A 23,887-nucleotide genomic window follows, 5' to 3' on the forward strand; every position below is an offset into this window, starting at 1 on the left:
CCTTAAAAATGAGATTCCAGTGGTTAAATTGGTGTAGGGATTCTTGCAGTAAACTCCAGGCAGTGTGCCATATAACTGAAACAGGCAAAGAGGGGATATGATGGATGGTGAAGTTCGGGAAGTTTCTGCAGTTTTCTGAGGAGCAAGATGAAGACAGTAAACAAGAAGAACACCACTTACAGCATGATAGAGTGGTGCAGTGTTAGCTGTAACAAACCAGACAGGATTTAATTGACACTTGCTTCCAATAAATGTGAGCTGCTTGAAGTTATCATTCATTAACTGTAAATTTGTTGTTGGTGGGAAGGCAAGCGACACCCTGTTTAGTCCCAGAAGTAAATTTTTTTTTTGTTTGCTGTTCCTTCATTTTTCCAGTTGTTTAATAAAAGATAAGGTTAACGTCGCCGAGGCCAGGCGCCAACTCTCTGCCGCCTCCTCCTACCACCTCCTTGATCATGACCCCACCTCTGAACATCAAACTATCATCACCCAAACCATCCGCAACCTCATCACCTCAGGTGACCTCCCATCCACAGCCACCAACCTCATCGTGCGCCAGCCCCGCACCACCCACTTCTATCGCCTTGCCAAAATCCACAAACCTGACTGCCCTGGTCGACCCATTGTGTCCGCCTGCTCGTACCCCACCGAACTCATCTTGACCTATCTCCAATCCATTTTCTCTCCCTTGGTCCAGGAACTCCTTACCCACACCCACACCCTCGACCTCCTCCAGAACCTCCCATTCCCCAGACCCCAACACCTCATCTTCAGCATGGACGTCCAGTCCCTATACACTGCATTCCCCATACAGATGGCCGAAAGCCCCTCCACTTCTTTCCGTCCCGCAGGCCCGACCAGTACCCCTCCATTGACACCCTCATCCGCTTAGCCGAACCCGTCCTCACCCTCAATAACTTCTCTTTCAATTCCTCCCAATTCCTACACACAAAGGGGGTACCTGCATGGGCCCAAGCTATGCCTGCCTCTTTGTAGGTTACATAGAACAACCCTCTTCCATACCTACACTGGCACTAAACCCCACCTCTTCCTCCATTACAATGATGATGCCTTGTGCTCCCATGAGGGGCTCGAACAGTTCATACACTTCACCAACTCCTTCCAAAACCTCAAGTTCAACTGGACCATCTCTAATACCTCTCTCTCCTTCCCGGACCTCTTTGTTCCTATCTCTGGCAACCACTTAGAAACCAATATCCATTTCAAGCCCACCGATACCCACGGCAACCTAGAATACACCTCCTCCCACCCACCTTCCTGAAAAAATACCATTCCCATTCCCAATTCCTTTGCCTCCGCTGCATCTGTTCCCAGGATGAGGCATTCCACTCCTGCACATCTCAGATGTCCTCGTTTTCCAAGGACCGCAACTTCCTCACCTTAGGGGTTGAGAATGCCCTCAACCATATCTCCCACATTTCCCGCAAATCAGCCCTCACTTCCCCTCCCTGCAATAACAACCAAAACAGAATCCCCCTCGTCTTCATGTACCAAATTTCGGATCCAACGCATCATCCTCTGACACTTCCACCATCTGCAATCCGACCCCACCACCAAAGACATTTTTCACTCCCCACACTTATCTGCTTTCTGGATGGACCACTCTCTCCGTGACGCCCTTATCTGCTCCACACTCCCCTCCAGCCCCACCACAGCCGGCACCTATGCTCCATTTGTACTAAACAACTGCACCTCCCAGTCGCGAACCAAATCAAATCCCCCTCCCGTTCCTCAGACGACATCTCCATCTTGGGCCTCCTGCAGTGCCACAACAATGCTACTCATATTCCACTTGGAAACCCTGCGGCCCAATGGTATCAATGTGAACTTCTCAAGCTTCAAAATCTCCCCTCCCGCTACCACATCCCAAAACAAGCCCAGCTCGTCCCCGCCTCCTGTCCTTCCTCCCACCTATCCCCTCCTCTCACCTCATGCCCCACCCCCGTCTCCTACCTACTAACCTCATTCCGCCCCCTTGACCTGTCCGTCCTTCCTGGACTGACCTATTTCCTTCCTACCTCCCACCTACACTCACCTTTACTGGCTCCATCCCTGCCTCTTTGACCTGTCTGTCTCCTCTCCACCTATCTTCTCCTCTATCCATCTTCTATCCGCCTTCCCTCTCTCCCTATTTATTTCAGAACCCCTTTCCTCACCCCCATTTCTGAAGAAGAGTCTAGGCCCGAAACGTCGGCCTTCCTGCTCCCATGATGCTGCTTGGCCTGCTGTGTTCATCCACCTCTACACCGTGTTATCTAACAATTGTTTGAAGGCATTACAATCTCTGATGTTCATACATTCAACAATGACAAGATGTCACTACACTGGGTGTTAGGGAAAGATTAGCACTCTTTCAGGCAGAATTCTAACATGGGATGGCACGAAGGATTGACAGTGTCAGTAATTTTATTCTGCAGTTACAATGCGGTAACTACAGTTATAATGACAGTTCATTAATAGGTCCTGATGTAAACTGGCAATATATTTCTGAATAAATCTTTTGTATCCAATTAAATATCACCTGTGTCACCTATATCTTCTCAGCTTTTCTTTCTCATTATCCTCCCATTCCAACTACTATAAAGGATTGTTCTTGGCTGGAGGCACAAATCTGGAAGGTCCCAACAGCAGTGAGTATTTCCACCACTGGAGAGTACACAATAGCATGAATGCAATGCCATGGAGGCAATAATGCGCACCTAATGAAAACAGCCATGGAGAATTGCGCAAGCTAACTTGCCACAGGTCATGGAAACCCTCCATGAAACTCCCCGAAATTGGCACTTGGACTGATTTTGGCAACATGCAGTCCAACATTTTTATATCAACTTGCAATAAATTCGTCGTCAATGCACTATAAACATTAACATTCAACTTAATTTAGATCAAAGAATAATAAGAAGCTGGTAATGTAATGCAGCTCTGCCAGTTCTGTCATGTCTCAAATGAATGTCTCACTACAGTTAATCAGTCGTGTGTCTATGAATGGCTCATATTAATTCTTTCAATATCTGTTAAAGGCAAAACAACACAGCACCCAACATGTCACAATATCAGCTTCTAAACTGCTAGCTAAACTTCGGTCACAGACCTCAAAGCATTGCTGATAATCACGATCGTCTCAATGGCATGGTTTGCAAAAATGACAATTTTGCAACACTTAAGGCTGCATCCTGCACTTAAACTTGACTTACTTCAGCAAAATATTTTCAATGTGCACACAGCAATCTGTCAAAATAACTGTCATTAATTTGGTGTTCGGATGTGATTGTTAAAAACCGTTTGTTAGAATGTGGTTTTACTATATAAGGTTTATAAAATAAACAAAGCATCTGGAACATACACCCAGCACAGCATGTTGCTCACTCCAAGTTTGGCTGCAAATTATAACCAAATATCCTGATGTAACTTCTCAAAGATGCACTGCAGAAATTCACCAAGGCTCCTTAGATGGCACCTTCATAACACTTGATTCACTTCCAATCAGAAGGTCATGGGCAGCAGTTCCCCTCCAAGCCACTCACTTTTCTGACTTGGAAATATAGTGCTGTTCCTTCAGTGTCGCTTGGTCAATATACTGGAATTCCTGAACTAATGCTACAGCACGTAGACTGCAGCAGTCAAGAAGCCAGCTCACTGCTACCTACTCAGGGGCAACTTCAAATGGGAAATAAATGCTGGCCCAGCTAGCGACAAATGCCATGAATGGATTTTTAAAAAAAAATCATCTGGTTCAAACACTGAGCACATATAAGTTTTGATCAGGAGTGCTGAGGAAGGGTTGGTTAATGGAACGGTTTTGAAACAGGCCCACATTGCTGGTCTGCAGTCATGATAATTTCTACTTCGCCTAGCTATACAATAAGTTACGGAAAAATAAAGAAAATCATCAGCTTATCAACAATCTCCAGTGAACCCTTTCAACCACAGGAGACCTACAGCAACCAAACAACACAACATGTGCTGTGTTCAGTTTCTGCCACATTTGGCAGTCGAGTGCTAAATCAGGCCTCAGCTTAACATCATCATTGTTTCTTTTTTAAAAAACCTTAACTCCATAAGATCATTCATCTAGAGTTACACATTTTATACTAATTCTATTTATATATGACATTGAACACTACTGTTTCTATTTTATGAAAGCATTTTTGTTTTAAATTTCCGTTAAGCTTTCACGATAATATTTTCATGACCCACAACACGTACAATCTGTAAATTAAATGCTTGTAACAGGAGACTCCAATGAAATAATCTGGTGTTTTTGTCCTTAAATCTCTCCAGAAATATCAAAGGATTGTGATCAGTATACACAACTGTCTCTGATACATTGTCTGCAACAAAATCATCAAAGTGTTGGAAGGCCTGTACCAAACTCAATAACTCTTTTTCTATAACCATTTGGCTTTTCAATTCCACAATCATCCTTCTGTAACAAATTTTGTCATTGGTAACTTTGGCTTTGAAGGGTTTCAAAAAGATTTGGCATGGCTAAAACTTGTGCAGTGGTTAACATTGCTTTTATATTCTCAAATGCCTCACGGCATTTCTCTGTCTAGTGGAATTTCATATTTTTTTAACAAATCCATCAATGGTGCCACTACGTTACTAAAGTTTGGTACCAATTTCCTGTAGAATCCACTCAAGCCTAAAAATGGTAGCACTTCCTTCTTCGATGATGGTCTTGGAAATTCCTTGATGTCCTTCATCTTCACATTCCTCGGTGTGAACCGTCCGCATCCAATGTTGTACCCCAAGAATATTACTTCCTCCTTCGCAAATTTTGTTTTTGCCAAGTTTATGACCAACTTTGCCTTCCATAGTTTCTCAAAGAGTTCTGCCAAATGCTCCATGTGATCTTTCCACGAATGGCTAAAGATTACTAAGTCATCTATGTAGATGGCACAATTACTCTGTTCAATAGACAATAGGTGCAGGAGTAAGCCATTCGGGCCTTCGAGCCAGCAGCACCATTCCTGATGATCATGGCTGATCATCTACAATCATTAACCTTTGGAAAGGGGCTGGTACGTTTTTCATTCCAAAGGGCACTACTTTAAATTGATACAGCCTATTTGGGGTTACAAAAACAGAAATTTCTTTTGCTGTCTCCAACAAAGGTACTTGCCGGTACTAATGATGTAAGTCCAACTTTGTGACCTAGGTGGCTTGTCCTAAGTTTTCCACATAATCCTCCAGCCTTGGAATTCAGTATGAGTCAGATTTGGTCACAGCATTGACCTTTTAATAATCTAAGCAGAATTGTTGAGTACCATCAGGTTTGGGAACCAACATGATTGGCAAACTCCACTCGCTTTCACTCATCTCTATGATGGCTTCTAGGAGTATCAATCCCACTTCCTTCTGAATCTGCTCTGCTTTGAGAGAATTAAGCCTGCCAGGGTGTTGTTTTGTTGGAAAAGCATTAACTACCTCAATCTCATCTAATAGGGCATTAGTCCTCCCCATTCTATTTCTATATAGATCCTCATAGCACTGTAACAAGTCTTTCAATTCAGTTCTCAATTCATGGGACAGATAGCTCACTATCTTATCCCGTTCTTTAAAAAGTTTTTTTTTAACTGAAGGATCTCCTTCTTTCCCAATTTCTACCCCTCATGGAATGAAATTGCTGTCAGAAGCTAGATTTTGATTTATGCACTAATGCGTATTCATCCGCCATCTTTACAGCTCTTTTCACTGTTTTCACTTTCTGTTCCTCAACATGAGTTTTTATCACTTCTGCAAGTGAGTCTTTAAACTTCTCCAACAGAATAATATCTCCAACAGCTTCATATGTCATTTCTATCTTTAATGCTTTCATCCAACTATCAAAATTGCTCTGTTTAATTCATTCAAACTCAACGTAAGTCTGACCTGGTTGCCTTCTTACATTTTTTAACCATTGTCTATACTTTACTGGTACCAATTCACAAGCACTCAAAAGAGTCTTTTTTACTTCTCCTCTGACAGCTCTACAAATATCTCACTAGCCCTGCCTACCAAGTTGGTCCGAACTAACATTACCCACATAGTCTCTGACTAGTTCATCTGTTTAGCCAATTTCTCAAAGAAAATGAAAAAAAGCTTCTTATATCCTTTCTCTTTTGAATTTTGGACATTTGTATATACTCCTAGCAGACTGCTGGCTACAATGCATTTGCTTATCATCACTTCTGTCTTGTAATTTTACAAATGTCATTTGAAGCCTATTTGCTTCAACTTCCAACTTCACCTTTTCGAAATCGAACATTCTTTCCTTTTCTTTATCTTTTTCTATGGCTATCCTTTCTTCTTCTTCAGCTAGCACTCTTCTTTCCTTTTGCTTCTCTTCTATCTCCAGCCTTCTAACTTCACTTTCTAACTCCAATTGTTTCATTTGCAATTTAATTTTGTCTAACTCCAGTGCACTGGGCTGTTTCTCTGATAAGCTTAACTGCTTGGCTAACTCCATTACAATTTCAGCCTTCTTACCATCCCTACTTAAACCTAATTTTACGCTGTTTGCTAAGTCTTCAAGTGTCACCTTTCTGTCTTACTAAACTTTCTTGGCAAATTGGGAAGCATCTTTGACCCACAGAATCTCTCTAGCCATTTTCCTACTTTTGATTTAACCAACAACTAACAACCAAAATCAAATGAGTTTTCCATTTCTCACTTAAGTTTTATTCAAAAGATCTAGGGCACTAGTCTCCAAGTCTGTTTAAATCTGTTGGAACCTTTTGTGACCAAGATTTGTCCAAATCCTGATGACAAGCCCCCAATCTGTTATAAAGTGGAGGCTGACCTCCACTTCTGAGAACTAAAACTGAAATACCCAACAAGGAGCACCTTACTCCACAATCTGTAAAAGGAGTGTTGAAAGTGCTGTAACCTGCTTTTCAGCCATTTCTAGTGGTTAAGAACATAGAACATAGAACATTACAGCACAGTACAGGCCCTTCGGCCCTCGATGTTGTGCCGACCTGTCATACCGATCTGAAGCCCATCTAACATACACTATTCCGTGTACGTCCATATGCTTATCCAATGATGACTTAAATGTACCTAAAGTTGGCGAATCTACTACCGTTGCAGGCAAAGCGTTCCATTCCCTTACTACTCTCTGAGTAAAAAAACTACCTCTCACATCTGTCCTATATCTTCCACCCCTCAATTTAAAGCTATGCCCCCTCGTGCTCGCCGTCACTATCCTAGGAAAAAGGCTCTCCTTATCCACCCTATCTAACCCTCTGATTATTTTATATGTTTCAATTAAGTCACCTCTCAACCTTCTTCTCTCTAATGAAAACAGCCTCAAGTCCCTCAGCCTTTCCTCGTAAGACCTTCCCTCCAGACCAAGCAACATCCTAGTAAATCTCCTCTGCACCCTTTCCAAAGCTTCCACATCCTTCTTATAATGCGGTGACCAGAACTGTACGCAATACTCCAAGTGCGGCCGCACCAGAGTTTTGTACAGCTTCACCATATCCTCTTGGTTCCGGAACTCAATCCCTCTATTAATAAAAGCTAAAACACTGTATGCCGTCTTAACAGCCCTGTCAACCTGGGTGGCAACTTTCAAGGATCTGTGTACATGGACACCAAGATCTCTCTGCTCATCTACACTACCAAGAACTGACCATTAGCCCTGTACTTTGCATTCCGGTTACTCCTACCAAAGTGTATCACCTCACACTTGTCTGCATTAAACTCCATTTGCCACCTCTCAGCCCAGCTTTGCAGCTTATCTATGTCTCTCTGCAACATACAGCAGCCTTTGTCACTATCCACAACTCCATCGACCTTAGTGTCGGCTGCAAATTTACTAACCCATCCTTCTACGTCCTCATCCAGGTCATTTATAAAAATGACAAACAGCAGTGGACCCAACACCGACCCTTGCGGTACACCACTAGTAACTGGTCTCTAGGATGAACATTTCCCATCAACTACCACCCTCTGTCTTCTTTCAGCAAGCCAATTTCCGATCCAAACTGCTATATCTCCCACAATTCCATTCCTCCGTATTTTGTACAATAGCCTACTATGGGGAACCTTATCGAACGCCTTACTGAAATCCATATACGCCACATCAACCGATTTACTCTCATCTACCTGTTTGGTCACCTTCTCAAAGAACTCAATAAGGTTTGTGAGGCACGACCTTCCCTTCACAAAACTGTGCTGACTATCCCTAATCAGTTTATTCTTTTCTAGATGATTATAAATCCTATCTCTTATAACCTTTTCCAGCACTTTACCAACAACTGAGGTAAGGCTCACTGGTCTATAATTACCAGGGTTGTCTCTACTCCCCTTCTTGAACAGGGGAACCACATTTGCTATCCTCCAGTCATCTGGCACTATTCCTGTAGACAGTGATGAGTTAAAGATCAATGCCAAAGGCTCGGCAATCTCCTCCCTGGCTTCCCAGAGGATCCTAGGATAAATGCCATCCGGCCCAGGGGACTTATCTATTTTCACCCTCTGTAGGATTTCTAATACCTCTTTCTTGTGAACCTCAATCCTACCTAGTCTAGTAGCCTGTATCCCTGTATTTAGCAGCATTTTGAAGATGTTTCTCTAACACTCACTTTAAAATCAACAAGTAACAATTTATTTACCTAACTCTAATGGTGAACAAATTAACTAAACTATTAACAAACGAATAAATCCTTTCTAACTACTAACTTTTTCCAAATAAAGCAAGATTCTACTGGTATGCTGTTCCAATAAATACAAGTCCCTAGAATTTAGTCTCTTGAAATTATAGTCAGGTTACTTGTCTTCCCAAATGTTCTGCGCCTTTTCTGTTGATTCTTTTGTCAGGAATATTCACTAGTTGTGGTACCGTTATTATTTAGATGACACTTTCTCTAAGACACAGAGGAGGCTGTGACAACCAGCAATTCTCTCTTGAGAGCTGAGGGCCATTAGCTCTGGCAGATGGCAGCTGGCTCTTTGTCCAACTGCCTCCTTTATTTTATACCCTTGATGATATATCAACATTCCTTACAATCGGACTCATCCGACCGTCAGACTTAAATTTAATAGGTTTTTGGTATCTAAGTATCTGGTTCAAATTGACTGGCTAAATTTAAATGCCTGTTGTCTTGGTAAAGAAAAACTGCTGCTTGGCCTTTCAATACAAATGTTTCAATTACAGTGCTCTCTGTGAACAAAAGGGATCACACAATATTTTCCCCGTAGCACTTTACAAATGCCACCTTCTAACTTCCTGCCTCCACAAGTACTCTCCCCAACTTCGCAACACCAAGGTTAACCTGGTTCTTGTATGGTACAAATAGTCTTTGCCACAAGAGCCTGCAAACCTGAAACCTATCCAGATGTGTGAACCAAGAAACTGTGGGCCCAGAAATTTGATTGTGTTCCAGCTGTTTTTCAGGCACGAAATGGACACATAAGCTCCTACTATGGCAAACAGGATGGAAATATAGAAAATAGGAAGCGCAATAGGCCATTTGGCCCTTCAAGCCTGCTCTGCAGTTTTACTTTGATCATCCAAATCAACACGGTTTCCCATGTTTTCCCCATTTCCACAATTGCTATGAATAATTTCAAAAAGGATTTGAAACTAATTACAAGCTAGAAGTTTTCCACTTGACGTATTTGATCAAGGTGCTCCACAAGCCTCCAAGGCATGCACCACAACTATTTAAAGCAGTAATGACAAAATGCGAATTAATATTTTACATGTTGTGATATTAGATCACCATGACCTGTAGCAGAAATAAAGTCTTTAATTCACACCTTGTGTTAAAAGATAGGAAAGCTCCTTTATCTGTACTAGATAAAGGGATTATTCAGTATTTACAGGTTTGACGCTGATTTGTCATTTCAGGCTGGTCAGTTGACATCTGGGGAACCTGATGTGTTGAAAGCTGGTTTTGACTACTCAGGAGATCATCTGTATAAGTTGCAAATATTAAATTTGCACAGTGGGTGACAATAATGCATTCAAAGTGAAATAAGCTTTACTCTGCATCTCTATATTGACATAGGAATTCTTGAAACCGAAGCTGTTTCCCGTCTTCACCTACATATAGCTACTTTTACAAGGAGACCATCTGTCACCATATAATGGTTCCCAAAAGTTACAAATGGTATTCTCTCTGCGCCAATGTCAACACTAATCTTGATGAACTGTATATTCATTCCTAAATCCCTTAAAATTGGATATAAAAGAAAACATTTTCAGTCAATAAAATAAAATTTTGCAATCTGTGTTAAGATTTTGTTCTAGGAATTAACTCCATATCAATACTCACTTACAGGAAAATCAATTGATCTCTTCATCAACAGCTCTCTATCCATCCCAGGATAGCTAGGCGTCAGCTTGCGACCAGGATAAAGAAACTCCCTAGTATTCTGCTCATAGATAGCCAGTGTTTCACCCACTGCAAAGAAATATTTTGAAGAGATCAGGTCTTGAAGCTCAAATCCCCATTTCAGCACCACAACAATAATAAATGGGGACTATTAACACACAGTGCCTGACACAGTCAGAATTTATAGAGTCATAGAGTCATACAGCATGAAAACAGACCCTTCGGTTCAACTTGGCCATGCCAAACAGGTTTCCTAAACTAAACTAGTCCCATTTTCCTGAGTTTGGCCCATATCTTTCCTATTTGTGTAGCTATCCAAATGTCTTTTAAATGTTGTGACTGTACCTGCATCTACCTCTTCTTCTGGCAGTTTATTCCACATATTTCACACCTTCTGTGAAAAAGTTGCCCTTCAGGCCCCTTTTAAATCTTTCTCCTCTCTCCTTAAAAATAAGCCCCCAGTAATGAATCCCCCAACATAGAGAAAAGACATTTGCTATTCATCTATATTTGCCCCTCATAATTTTGTAAACCTCGCTAAGATCACCCCTCAATCTCCTAAGCTCTGCTGAAAAAAGTCCCAGCTTACCAGACTTTCCTGATAACTTAAACCTTCTTATCCTGGCAACATTCTGGTAAATCTTTTCTGAACTCTCTACAATTTAATAACATCCTTCCTATAGCAGGGTGACCAGAACTACACACAGTACTCCAAAAGTGGCTTCACAAATGTCCCGTACAACCCCACCATGAAATCCCAACTCTTATACTCACTGATCTGAGCAGTGAAGGCAAGTGTGCTAAATACCTTCTTAACCACCCTGTCTACCTGTTACATCGTTTTCAAAGAAATATGAACCTGAACTCATAGGTGTCTCTGCCCTACCATTAACTATATAAGTCCTGCACTTGTTCACTTCACCAAAATGCAATTGCCTCGCATTTACCCAAATTAAAGTCCATTTGCCACTCCTCAACCATTAGCCCAATTGATCGAGATCCCTCTGTATTCTTCTTCACTGTCCACTATACCACTAATTTTTGTGTCATTTACAAACTTACTAACCATTCCTCCCGAATTCTCAGAGGAGCAAGAAGGCTGACGTTTCGGGCCTAGACCTTCACGAACCTTTCCTTTCTTAGGTGCTTTTGTAAAAGGTCAGTTTTAAATTAGGTGCGACAATGGCTTTCAGGATGAAGGGATGAGAAACATAACACACAAGTTCCTTCATTACTCCACATGCATGTTAAGTGGTAGAAATGTCATGAGGCACATAGACAAACATCACCTTTCAGACAATCATTAGCATTACAGACGTCAGTTTTCAGCCAATTCAATTCACTCCATGTGAAGACACTGAATATGCAAAGGCTATGAACCTGACAACATTCCAGTAACCATACCGAAGACTGCAGCTGTAGAACTAGCTACACCACAACAGTAAAGCAGTACAAATCTAAATCTGGCCAATTATCACTCCATCGGTCTATGCTCAATCATCAGCACAAGATAAAAGAGATGTTGTTGACAATGCTGTCAAGCAACACTTCCTCAACAATATAATAAAATGTGAGGCTGGATGAACACAGCAGGCCCAGCAGCATCTCAGGAGCACAAAAGCTGACGTTTCGGGCCTAGACCCTTCATCAGAGAGGGGGATGGGGTGAGGGTTCTGGAATAAATAGGGAGAGAGGGGGAGGCGGACCGAAGATGGAGAGAAAAGAAGATAGGTGGAGAGGAGAGTATAGGTGGGTAGGTAGGGAGGAGATAGGTCAGTCCAGGGAAGACGGACGGGTCAAGGAGGTGGGATAAGGTTAGTAGGTAGGAGATGGAGGTGCGGCTTGGGGTGGGAGGAAGGGATGGGTGAGAAGAAGAACAGGTTAGGGAGGCAGAGACAGGCTGGACTGGTTTAGGGATGCAGTGGGTGGAGGGGAAGAGCTGGGCTGGTTGTGTGGTGCAGTGGGGGGAGGGGACGAACTGGGCTGGTTTTGGGATGCGGTGGGGGGGAAGGGGAGATTTTGAAGCTGGTGAATTCCACATTGATACCATTGGGCTGCAGGGTTCCCAAGCAGAATATGAGTTGCTGTTACTGCAACCTTTGGGTTGCATCATTGTGGCACTGCAGGAGGCCCATGATGGAAATGTCATCCTAAAGAATGGGAAGGGGAGTGGAAATGGTTTGCGACTGGGTTCTGCGAACCGAGCAGAGGTGTTCCGCAAAGCAGTCCCCAAGCCTCCGCTTTGTTTCCCCAATGTAGAGGAAGCCACACCGGGTACATTGGCAGATGTGCAGGTGAACCTCTGCTTAATATGGAAAGTCATCTTGGGGCCTGGGATAGGGGTGAGGGAGGAGGTGTGGGGGCAAGTGAAGCAGTCGCGAACCATTTCAACTTCCCCTCCCATTCTTTAGATGACATGTCCATCATGGGCCTCCTGCAGTGCCACAATGATGCCACCCGAAGGTTGCAGGAACAGCAACTCATATTCCGCTTGGGAACCCTGCAACCCAATGGTATCAATGTGGACATCACCAGCTTCAAAATCTCCCCTCCCCCCACTGCACCACACAACCAGCCCAGCTCTTCCCCTCCACCCACTGCATCCCTAAACCAGTCCAGCCTGTCTCTGCCTCCCTAACCTGTTCTTCCTCTCACCCATCCCTTCCTCCCACCCCAAGCCGCACCTCCATCTCCTACCTACTAACCTCATCCCACCTCCTTGACCTGACCGTCTTCCCTGGGCTGACCTATCCCCTCCCTACCTCTACTCTCCTCTCCACCTATCTTCCTTTCTCTCCATCTTCGGTCCGCCTCCCCCTCTCTCCCTATTTATTCCAGAATCCTCACCCCATCCCCCTCCCTGATGAAGGGTCTAGGCCCGAAACGTCAGCTTTTGTGCTCCTGAGATGCTGCTGGGCCTGCTGTGTTCATCCAGCCTCACATTTTATTATCTTGGATTCTCCAGCATCTGCAGTTCCCATTATCACTTCCTCAACAATAACCTGCTCACTGATGCTCTAGTGGCTTCTGCCAGACCCATTCAGAGTTGAATTCAAGACAGTGAGTCAAGCTGCTCTTGATTTGAAGGCAGCATTTCACCGTGTGTAGCATCAAAGATGTCTAATGAAACTGGAATCAAGGGTAGCCCAGGAAAAGTGTATTCTTCACTGAATGAAGTCATACCTAGCACAAAGGAAGATGGTTACAGTTGTTGGAAGTCAATCATCTCAGCCACACAGGCCATCATTGCAAACTGGGATACTGGGTAAGATCAAATTATTTTGAGCTCATTCATTAATAACATTTCTTCCATCATACGGTCAGAGAGACAGATATTTGATAACGATTGCTGAAGCTTTAACACCATTTGTGACTGCTCAGATAATGAGGCAGTTCATATCCAATTTAGAAAGACCTTAACAACAACGTGGCTTGGCTGATAAGTGGCAAGTAACATTTATGCCACATGAGTGCTAGGCAATGACCATTTCCAAAGACAAAGAATGCAATCATTGCTGTTTAACTTGAAATGGCACTCCCATCAATGAATTCCTCACGAATTGAACTGGAAAGCAAGTTGACCTGTGCAATTTTAGCATCTCCCTAACAAAGCTGGATTCAGTGAAAGATTTAATTAATTGGATGGCAGGTAAAAGAAATGGGCAGAGATGGGCTGAGAGGTGGCAGATGGAGTTCAACCTGGATAAATGCGAGGTGATGCATTTTGGAAGGTCGAATTTGAAAGCTGAGTACAGGATTAAGGATAGGATTCTTGGCAGTGTGGAGGAACAGAGGGATCTTGGTGTGCAGATACATAGATCCCTTAAAATGGACACCCAAGTGGACAGGGTTGTTAAGAAAGCTTAGACTGACTTCTCTCTTTAACTTGGATCACGGCCCTGATTCTATAACCTTCATCCGGCTACAGCTGCATCCTGGCAGCTGATATTCTCGTCATATTGGCTTTCATTAACAGGGGGATTGAGTTTAAGAGTCGTGAGATCTTGTTGCAGCTCTATAAAACTTTGGTTAGACCGCACTTGGAATACTGCGTCCAGTTCTGGTCGCCCTATTATAGGAAAGATGTGGATGCTTTGGAGAGGGTTCAAAGGAGGTTTACCAGGACGCTGCCTGGACTGGAGGGCTTATCTTACGAAGAGAGGTTGACTGAGCTCGGACTTTTTTCATTGGAGAAAAGGAGGAGGAGAGGGGACCTAATTGAGGTAAACAAGATAATGAGAGGCATAGATAGAGTTGATAGCCAGAGACTATTTCCCAGGGCAGAAATGGCTAACACGAGGGGTCATAGTTTTAAGCTGGTTGGAGGAAAGTATAGAGGGGATGTCAGAGGCGGGTTCTTTACACAGAGAGTTGTGAGAGCATGGAATGCGTTGCCAGCAGCAGTTGTGGAAGCAAGGTCATTGGGGTCATTTAAGAGACTGCTGGACACGCATATGGTCACAGAAATTTGAGGGTGCATACATGAGGATTAATGGTCGGCACAACATCGTGGGCTGAAGGGTCTGTTCTGTGCTGTACTGTTCTATGTTCTAAATAAGCCTGAAGAGAGGAATGTACTGGACAGACAAAATAAAGGACGACTGAAATGATCAGGATTTGGGAACTGTGGACATACATTCAACCCAATAGATAATACTTAATAAATGTATTTATAGATTTATAATTATTATTTTCCTTTTCAATGGGAGGCACAATATTGAGGCTAGCTCTCAGAAAGGTTTGAGACAAGAAAACTCTGCTAGTTTTAAAGGATTGGAATGATTTGTGCAAACACCTGCCCTCCAGGCAGTTAGATTGAGAACTTGACCAACTGACGAGAATATCAGCTGCCAGGATGCAGCTGTAGCCGGATGAAGGTTATAGAATCAGGACCATGATCCAAGTTAAAGAGAGAAGTCAGTCTATTAATGCATGATCATCACTGGAGTTGGGAGGTGGGATAGGAGCCCAAAGGCTTTCTGGCATCTCCAATCCACAAAGAATATAAAGAGGGTAGGACTTTAGTAGTATCTCGGCCAGCAGTTATGAATCCCATAACATTGCCCTGCTATTACTTACTTTTACGATAATTTAAAATAAGTTTGGAGTTGGGAAGTGGGGAATGTGTTAAAGTAGTGCTGCTTCAAAGCTATGCAAATGTCATAGCTATTACAGACCACGATGCTGCCCATGATGTAGTCTGCCTTGGAAGCACAGTGACTGCTTCGACTTACACTGCAGACATAATTATGTCATTAGGTCATGCCACTTGAATGAGTTAGAACTCAAGCTGCTTTACCTTTGAAAGTTCTCAACGGCCTAATTTGTGGCTTTAAAATTTTAAATGGGTGGGAATTGTGTCGGTATGCTGAATTTCAATATTTTCTCCCATTTCCTGCCATTGACCTTCTTCTGCCCGATGTACAAAGAGGGGTGGTAGGGTTAAATTCAAGGCCTAAATTTTACTCCCCCCTTCCATTAACTTTATCACCTTAATGGTTCCCTTCTTTACAATACACTGAAATCAAAATCCTTGTCTTTGACTACAAATCTTTTTGTAGTTTAGTTCAAGACTAGTTCTGCAATCTTCTTTGACTTTTTGCCCAAAGACTCAAATCTTGGTTGCATCAATGAAAATAACAACTCGCACTTACGTGTTTATGGTAATTTGGAAGAAATATCTGAAGGCACATCACAGAAAAATTATCAAGCAAAATCTGAAACCAAACCAAATCTGAAGCGATATTAGGACTGGTGACCATATTTTGGGGAAAAGCAAGGTTATAAGGAAGAATATCAATGGGAGAAAATGAAGCTTACAGAGGAGGAGACATTGAGGGAGGGAATTTCAGCAATTATGACCCAGGCACCTGAAGCATAACTGCTAATGACGAAAAAACAAAAGAAGCAAGAGGGAGAATCAGAGTAACACAGGATTCGGATGGTTTTAAATTACAATGTGCGCAACGAGAAATGTAGATGGATTCTGTGGAAGGTAGGTTGGCTTCTGCGATGGTCTGCAATGTGCACATAATTGTCTGTAGTTTCTTACAGTCCTGGGCAAAGCAGTTGCTGTACCAAGCCATTATGAAAAAGTTGGCGAAGCTGAAGATAGAACGCTTTGATCTCAGACCACAGAAGAGATAGGGAGCTCTAGGTGGTTTCATAAATCGTTATTACTCTGGCCCTATGTAAGGGGATTGAGCCGAAACAGGGAGAGGTTGAAAGGGCATTAGCGACATAAAAAAGGTAATATGATGGTGGGGGATCATCCTGCATCAGGTAGTACAGACCTGACAGGCCTCTTGTACCAAGGAACCATGAACGTTTAGGGAAATTAGGACAATAGAACAAATTTAAAGGCTTTGCTTAATGCGCAAAGCATTCAGCGTAAGGTAAATGAAGTGATGGTACAAATTGAGCTCAATGAATATGACCTTATAGCCATTACAGAAACATGATTATAAGGAAAGCTCACATCTATGTATCTTGAATTCATTTTCGATAGTTACTGGAAATGCAGTTCAGGTGAAGACCAAGGATGTTCTGGATCATTGTCATTGAACTGCGTCATCTACTGGAGTAGGAGATATGATGGAAAGAATTGGATGGCCAATGCATCCCAGTTAAGGTTACAGCTGTCCTGAATTTCAATGCCAGTAGTTCATTTCAAAGAACAACTACAGATCTGTGTAGCTCAATGCACTACTGCAAATGCATCCAGGACGTCAGTGATGCTATTTCCTCGAGGTCACACCAAGTTATATCCACCAGTGTTTGAACATGGAGATTCAAGCAGTGGGATTGTCCATCATTGCTGACTTCCCACAGGTGAATGATGCTATAAAATGCACACACATTGCATGACACTGCAGTTTACAAACAGATAAAGGCTCCCACTCCATCAATGTTCTAATTACATGTGACCATTGGCACTACATTTTGCAGGGCCACACCAGACAGCCTGGAAACTGCTACGATGTGTACATGCCAGAGAACGCACAGCTTCTTTCCTCTTCCCAAGGTCTTTGGGCCTTATAGGGAGGTCGCTAGGAGACAAGGGCTAACCCCTCCAAACATAGCTCTTGACAGCTTTTCAAAATTCCAAACTGAAGCAGAACAAATACACAATTTCCACTAGGGTCAGAGAGGAACAGACCATAGATCTCCTAAAAAGAGGTTTCAATGCCTAGACCACTCCAGTAGAGCTTGCAATATAGCTGAGAAGGTTATGCGGTATCATTGCTCTTCACAACTGGGAATGAGAAAGGAGGGACATTCCGGACACAGAAGAAATGTGGGATTGACAGAAATCTTCTGAAGATGAAAGGGAAAGTGATGAACAAAACATTGTCTGGTATAGACAGGGAAATTGAAACCACTCCCAGGGTGAATGTCCTGGGTTTGGACCAACTTGAATTGCATAATTCTGGTAATATGGCCTAGAGCTTCCGCTTAGTGCAAAGGACTTGTTGGGCCTAATTGTTTCCACAGTACTTAGTTTTATCTGTCACAGCATAAATGTAATCTTGTCTATCTGATTGTATGTTCAGATTATTGGGTAATTCCATTTTCAAGCATCTGTATATGACAGGTCCTGTCAAGGATTGTCAAGGAAATTGTAGCCATCAGGTTAGATGGGCATTAAAACTATCGGCATTAAAAGTTACACAGCTCTGAAGGATCCAATCAGCATTTGAGGTCCTAATGTTGTGCAGTGAGATCTCTTATGACAGTGGTTGACAGAATTCCTTCGGTAGCTCCTTTTCATTCTTCCATCATTAACTAGCTTTCAATGTTTTAGAGTGTGCACAGATTTCTAAATTCCCCCGAAATGTTTGAGAATCTTGTAGAACAGTGTCCAACCTGATACAGGCAGTGTTTTGCAGAGGTTCTCACGTCAGGCCAATGTAAAGGAGAGTGGATATTTCAACTGGTCCATGGAACAGCTCATATACAATATGAGGTTTTCCTGCCAGAGATATGTGGAATCATCACGTTTTCTCCTAGTTTGGAAGACATGCATAGGTGAAGTCCTCGCACAATCCCTGCACATTGCTTTTAGCAAAGGGTAATGCCTTGGATGTGGTCATCAACGTCACGGTTCCAATGCTATGAGCAGTGAAGGAGACAGTTGCTTGTCAGAGATAAGCAATAGTGGTTTGGTCCTCATAACTTCTTTCTTTCTTGGGATGTCTGAAAACGCTGTTCATTTCTCACATGAATACAACTTAACCAGCCCAACAGCAACAAAAATACGAGAACAGATAATTTAAAGGTGCAAGTGCATGCATATTTTAAAAAGTGAAAGAATCTTTATAATGACAGGTGTGGTTCTTCCTATCTATGAATGCCTGCTGCCAGCCCACTGTCTCTCGGAAAAGAAGGGGAACCTGGAGTGAGGTCGACATCCTTTGTCCGCCTCCCACCTGCCATTGACGCCAAACACAGCGATGGTATACAGGTCTATGCACGTCAAGTAGCTTGGAAGACTGAGGGAAGTGATAGGCCCCAAACTATCTACTAGAATCTCCAGGTTATAAGAACATACAACATAGAACATAGAACAGTACAGCACAGTACAGGCCCTTCAGCCCATGATGCTGTGCTGACCTATTATCCTACTAAGATCAATCTACCCTGCATAACCCCACGTTTTACTATCCTCCGTGTGCCTATCCAAAAGTCGCTTAAAAGTCTCTAAAGTACCTGACTCCACTACCACTGCTGGCAGCGCATTCCACACACCCACCACTCTCTGTGTAAAGAACTTATCTTTGACACTGCGCCTATACTTTCCTCTAATCACCTTAACATTATGAGCCCTCATAATAGTAATTATCACCCTGGGAAAATGTGTCTGACTATCCACTCTATCGCTGCTTCTCATCATCTTGTACACCTCTATCAAGTCACCTCATCCTTCTTTGCTCCAAGGAGTAAAACCCCATCTCCATCAACCTTTCCTCATAAGACCTGCCCTCCAGTCCAGGCAGAATCCTGGTAAATCTCCTCTGCACCCTTTCCAAAGCTTCCATATCTTTCCTATAATGAGGTGACCAGAACGTAACACAATATTCCAAGTGTGGTCTAACCAGAGTTTTATAGAGCTGCAGCATAACCTCACAGCTCTTAAACTCAATTCCCCTGCCAATAAAAGCCAACACACCATATGCCTTCTTTACAACCCTATCTACTTGGGTAGCAACTTTGAGGGATCTATGGATGTGGACCCCAAGATCCCGCTGTTCCTCCACACTGCTGAGAATCTTGTCATTAATCTTGTAGGGTTATTGTCAAAGAACCAGGCAGTCAACTTACCTTTCTGGACCATGGAGGTCCAGAGGGCAGGAATGGGCACATTGTAGCACCACAGTGTAAGGAACAGTTTCTGGCCTTCAGTGTCTGAACTGGTGTGCAGCTGGACTTTAAGTATGGTTCTAACAGCATGAATGCCATAAGATCTCAGCAGTGGTGAGCATCTTCAACTCTCCTGCTGTGAAATTCCTCAGGATGGGGAGTGTAGAGCCCAGCTGCATAATTAATGAGGTGAAGAGCAGAAGATTGCATGAGAAAAGTTGACTTGAGCCATAGTAGATCAAGCTCCAGGAGTCTCACTTGAAAAAAACACTAACTGAAAATGGGCCAGTGTAGCTCCCTGTCACCTCAGCCCTAATCTTTCGAACTCCAATTGCTAGTTCTTTTCTTGGCTTTACCTTCACACCTAGGATTTTAGCTGCATCATTTGTACTCTCATATATGCCTTGGACTTGTTATGTGAAAGCTATAAAGATATAAAATGTTGTCAGAATTGCTGTACCCTGATTTATTTTGAAAGGTGCCATGTTTCTATGCTTGAATAACCTGAAGATATTTACACATAGCTTAGAAACCTAACCAAAGTCCAGGAGATGAAACTCCTAACACCCCTGAAAATTAAATGACATTATACATCAGCATCAACTGGGAAAGGAGATGGAGAAGGCAGGTGGATTTGCATACAATTCCAATTTCTTGAGACTCTATTCATGTTTGAGGTTAAGTGCCAAAGTTTTGTGAATGGTTGTCTCTCCAATATAGTAACTCCCATTTAAAGTCATGGGCCTAAATCGTATATAATTAGGGACACATGAGAAAATGAGTTCCATATTTTTTCTAAATTGTAAGTATTTTTTAAAATATAAATATTGGTCAAACATTACTTGAAAGAGTTTTCGATGATCTCATATTCACAGAAATTTATTTTTGATCTGGCACATTAATACTCTTGCCTGAGACAGGTTTAAATGCAGTGGATATTTAATTAAGTGAGGTAGGAGGGATCATTGATAGCCTTCCCACTCCACTGCAAATTGAGCAAAGTGAGCAGTTAAGGCCCACTTAAGGATCTCATCCTTCAAGAATTGTCACATGGAAATCGAACTGCAAGTTCTTGAGGATGGGTTTGGGTTTGGGGGGTGTCCCCTCAATTAAAGATACACACTTAATCAGATTGTATTACTAGCAGCCACTCCCTGGTGGTGCTGCCTACAATGCATAGCTGTTGTCCTCTATTTGGCTAGAAATTCTCACTTTTAACCTTGGGGTCCTTGTTCCTGGGGAAGCCCAGCTACCCACTTGAATGGCTGGTGGTCAATTAATTCAGTGGAACTTCGTAAAAGGAGGTGACATGGAGCTCTGTCCAGCTCTCTAGCCAATAGCCTGTGTTGACTACCAACCATAATAATGAGACTTGTGACATTCATTTTGCAGGAATTCATAGCTAAGACTAGTCAGTAGTTAAGTACAGTTATCAGATTTCTTCCCCCCATTTGTCTCCACTTTAATTTTATTCCTTGAATTATTTCCCCTAACTACTTTCTAGGATCTGGTTCCACAGATTGCTATTGTTATTTAATGACCCCATTAACATCTGCTTTGATAGTGCATGGTTTGCAATAATTTTCAAAATGGAGTCTCAACCTACATTTACAACTTATATTTAGCAATATTGGTCAAGCAGTCATTTACAGCAACCAGACCTGAGAACACACTGATTTCTTTTTTAATTCAGGATTATGATGCCAAGTATAATATTCTTATTGCCATTTGAGGTCTTAGCACAGGTTGGACAATTATCTGCTATTTTCCAAATGTATGTTGCTCATCCACTCACATAATAAACTTACTGAAGCATTAAAGTAGTCCAATTTTCCTTTTCCCATTTCAGGATTCTGTATGTGTTTTCTATCTTTCGCGCTAAGTATGAACAAACTCAAGGCATATTCACAAAATGACACGTGTTTAACAAGACACCCAAGAGGTACCTATGTTTCAACTCACATAAACACATTCTCTTCATTATTTTGTTCTGAGTTCATAACTGAGGGAGAAGTGTATTTTCAGATATCAAACGAAGCATCATATTACAATGTATCAGTGATAATGGGAACTGCAGATGCTGGAGAATCCAAGATAATAAAGTGTGAAGCTGGATGAACACAGCAGGCCAAGCAGCATCTCAGGAACACAAAAGCTGACGTTTCAGGCCTAGACCCTTCATCAGAGAGGGGGAAGGGGTGAGGGTTCGGGAATAAATAGGGAGAGGGGGGAGGCGGGCCTCTTTGTAGGTTACGTGGAACAGTCCCTCTTCCACACCTACACAGGCCCCAAACCCCACCTCTTCCTTCGTTACATTGATGACTGTATCGGTGCCGCCTCTTGCTCCCCAGAGGAGCTCAAACAGCTCATCCACTTCACCAACACCTTCCACCCCAACCTTCAGTTCACCTGGGCCATCTCCAGCACATCCCTCACCTTCCTGGACCTCTCAGACTCCATCTCAGGCAACCAGCTTGTAACCGATGTCAATTTCAAGCCCACCGACTCCCACAGCTACCCAGAATACACCTCCTCCCACCCACCCTCCTGCAAAAATTCCATCCCCTATTCCCAATTCCTCCGGCTCCGCCGCATCTGCTCCCACGATGAGGCATTCCACTCCTGCACATCCCAGATGTCCAAGTTCTTCAAGGACCGCAACTTTCCCCCCAGTGGTCGAGAACACCCTTCACCACGTCTCCCGCATTTCCCGCAACATATCCCTCAAACCCCGCTCCCGCCACAACCGCCCTAAGAGGATCCCCCTCGTTCTCACACACCACCCCACCAACCTCCGGATACAACGCATCATCCTCTGACACTTCTGCCATCTACAATCCAACCCCACCATCCAAGACATTTTTCCATCCCCACCCTTGTCTGCTTTCCAGAGAGACCACTCTCTCCATGACTCCCTTGTTCGCTCCACACTGCCTTCCAACCCCACCACACCCTGCACTTTCCCCTGCAACCGCAGGAAGTGCTACACTTGCCCCCACACCTCCTCCCTCACCCCTATCCCAGGCCCCAAGATGACTTTCCACATTAAGCAGAGGTTCACCTGCACACCTGCCAATGTGGTATACTGTATCCATTGTACCCGGTGTGGCTTCCTCTACATTGGGGAAACCAAGCGGAGGCTTGGGGACCGCTTTGCAGAACACCTCCACTCGGTTCGCAATAAACAACTGCACCTCCCAGTCGCAAACCATTTCAACTCCCCCTCCCATTCTTTAGATGACATGTCCATCATGAGCCTCCTGCAGTGCCACAATGATGCCACCCGAAGGTTGCAGGAACAGCAACTCATATTCTGCTTGGGAACCCTACAGCCCAATGGTATCCATGTGGACTTCACCAGCTTCAAAATCTCCCCTTCCCCCACCGCATCCCAAAACCAGCCCAGTTCGTCCCCTCCCCCCACTGCACCACACAACCAGCCCAGCTCTTCCCCTCCACCCACTGCATCCCAAAACCAGTCCACCCTGTCCCCGCCTCCCTAACCTGTTCTTCCTCTCACCCATTCCTTCCTCCCACCCCAAGCCGCACCTCTATTTCCTACCTACTAACCTCATCCCACCTCCTTGACCTGTCCGTCTTCCCTGGACTGAACTATCCCCTCGCTACCTCCCCACCTATAGTCTCCTCTCCACCTATCTTCTTTTCTCTCCATCTTCGGTCCGCCTCCCCCTCTCTCCCTATTTATTCCAGAACCCTCACCCCATCCCCCTCTCTGATGAAGGGTCTAGGCCCGAAACGTCAGCTTTTGTGCTCCTGAGATGCTGCTTGGCCTGCTGTGTTCATCCAGCTTCACACTTTATTATCTTATATTACAATGTATGTTAAGTAAGACTGAGACTTTACCAGTACCTTCAGAAAACATATTTTGACTGATCAAATAATAACTGACAGGTAAACACATTGATATTTTCACAAATTTTGATGGTACCTGGTGGAGTCAGCTGTATCAATTCAAATTTTGTTGTATCCACTGTGAAGAAAAGAATCACAGGATAATATTAATACTGATATTATAATATGGGAGTTTCAGAGATGCAAGTGTGTAAACATAAAAACAAAATCACTAATGTACACTGTTCTTACTTTCCAGAATGTCTGCAACATCCCCAGGATTCATAGCTTCAGGAAAGTTCTGCATTTACACAATACAAAAAAAA

At 43.2% G+C, this 23,887-nt stretch overlaps 1 protein-coding gene across 4 annotated transcripts in view; it reads right to left on the reverse strand.

The window, feature by feature from the left end:
• Positions 1 to 23,887, reverse strand: part of spata6 (spermatogenesis associated 6) — a 115,278-nt gene that overhangs the window by 81,362 nt on the left and 10,029 nt on the right. For all 4 annotated transcript variants that reach the window (XM_059647927.1, XM_059647926.1, XM_059647925.1 and 1 more), the window contains 3 exons: positions 23,814 to 23,862; positions 23,659 to 23,700; positions 10,294 to 10,418 (listed from right to left, as the gene is read on the reverse strand). In XM_059647927.1, coding sequence (XP_059503910.1) covers positions 10,294 to 10,418; positions 23,659 to 23,700; positions 23,814 to 23,862 — 216 coding nt within the window. The remainder of the gene's footprint in view (positions 1 to 10,293; positions 10,419 to 23,658; positions 23,701 to 23,813; positions 23,863 to 23,887) is intronic.

The sequence above is a fragment of the Stegostoma tigrinum genome, chromosome 8, assembly GCF_030684315.1.
Source record: "Stegostoma tigrinum isolate sSteTig4 chromosome 8, sSteTig4.hap1, whole genome shotgun sequence".
Classification (NCBI taxonomy): domain Eukaryota; kingdom Metazoa; phylum Chordata; class Chondrichthyes; order Orectolobiformes; family Stegostomatidae; genus Stegostoma; species Stegostoma tigrinum.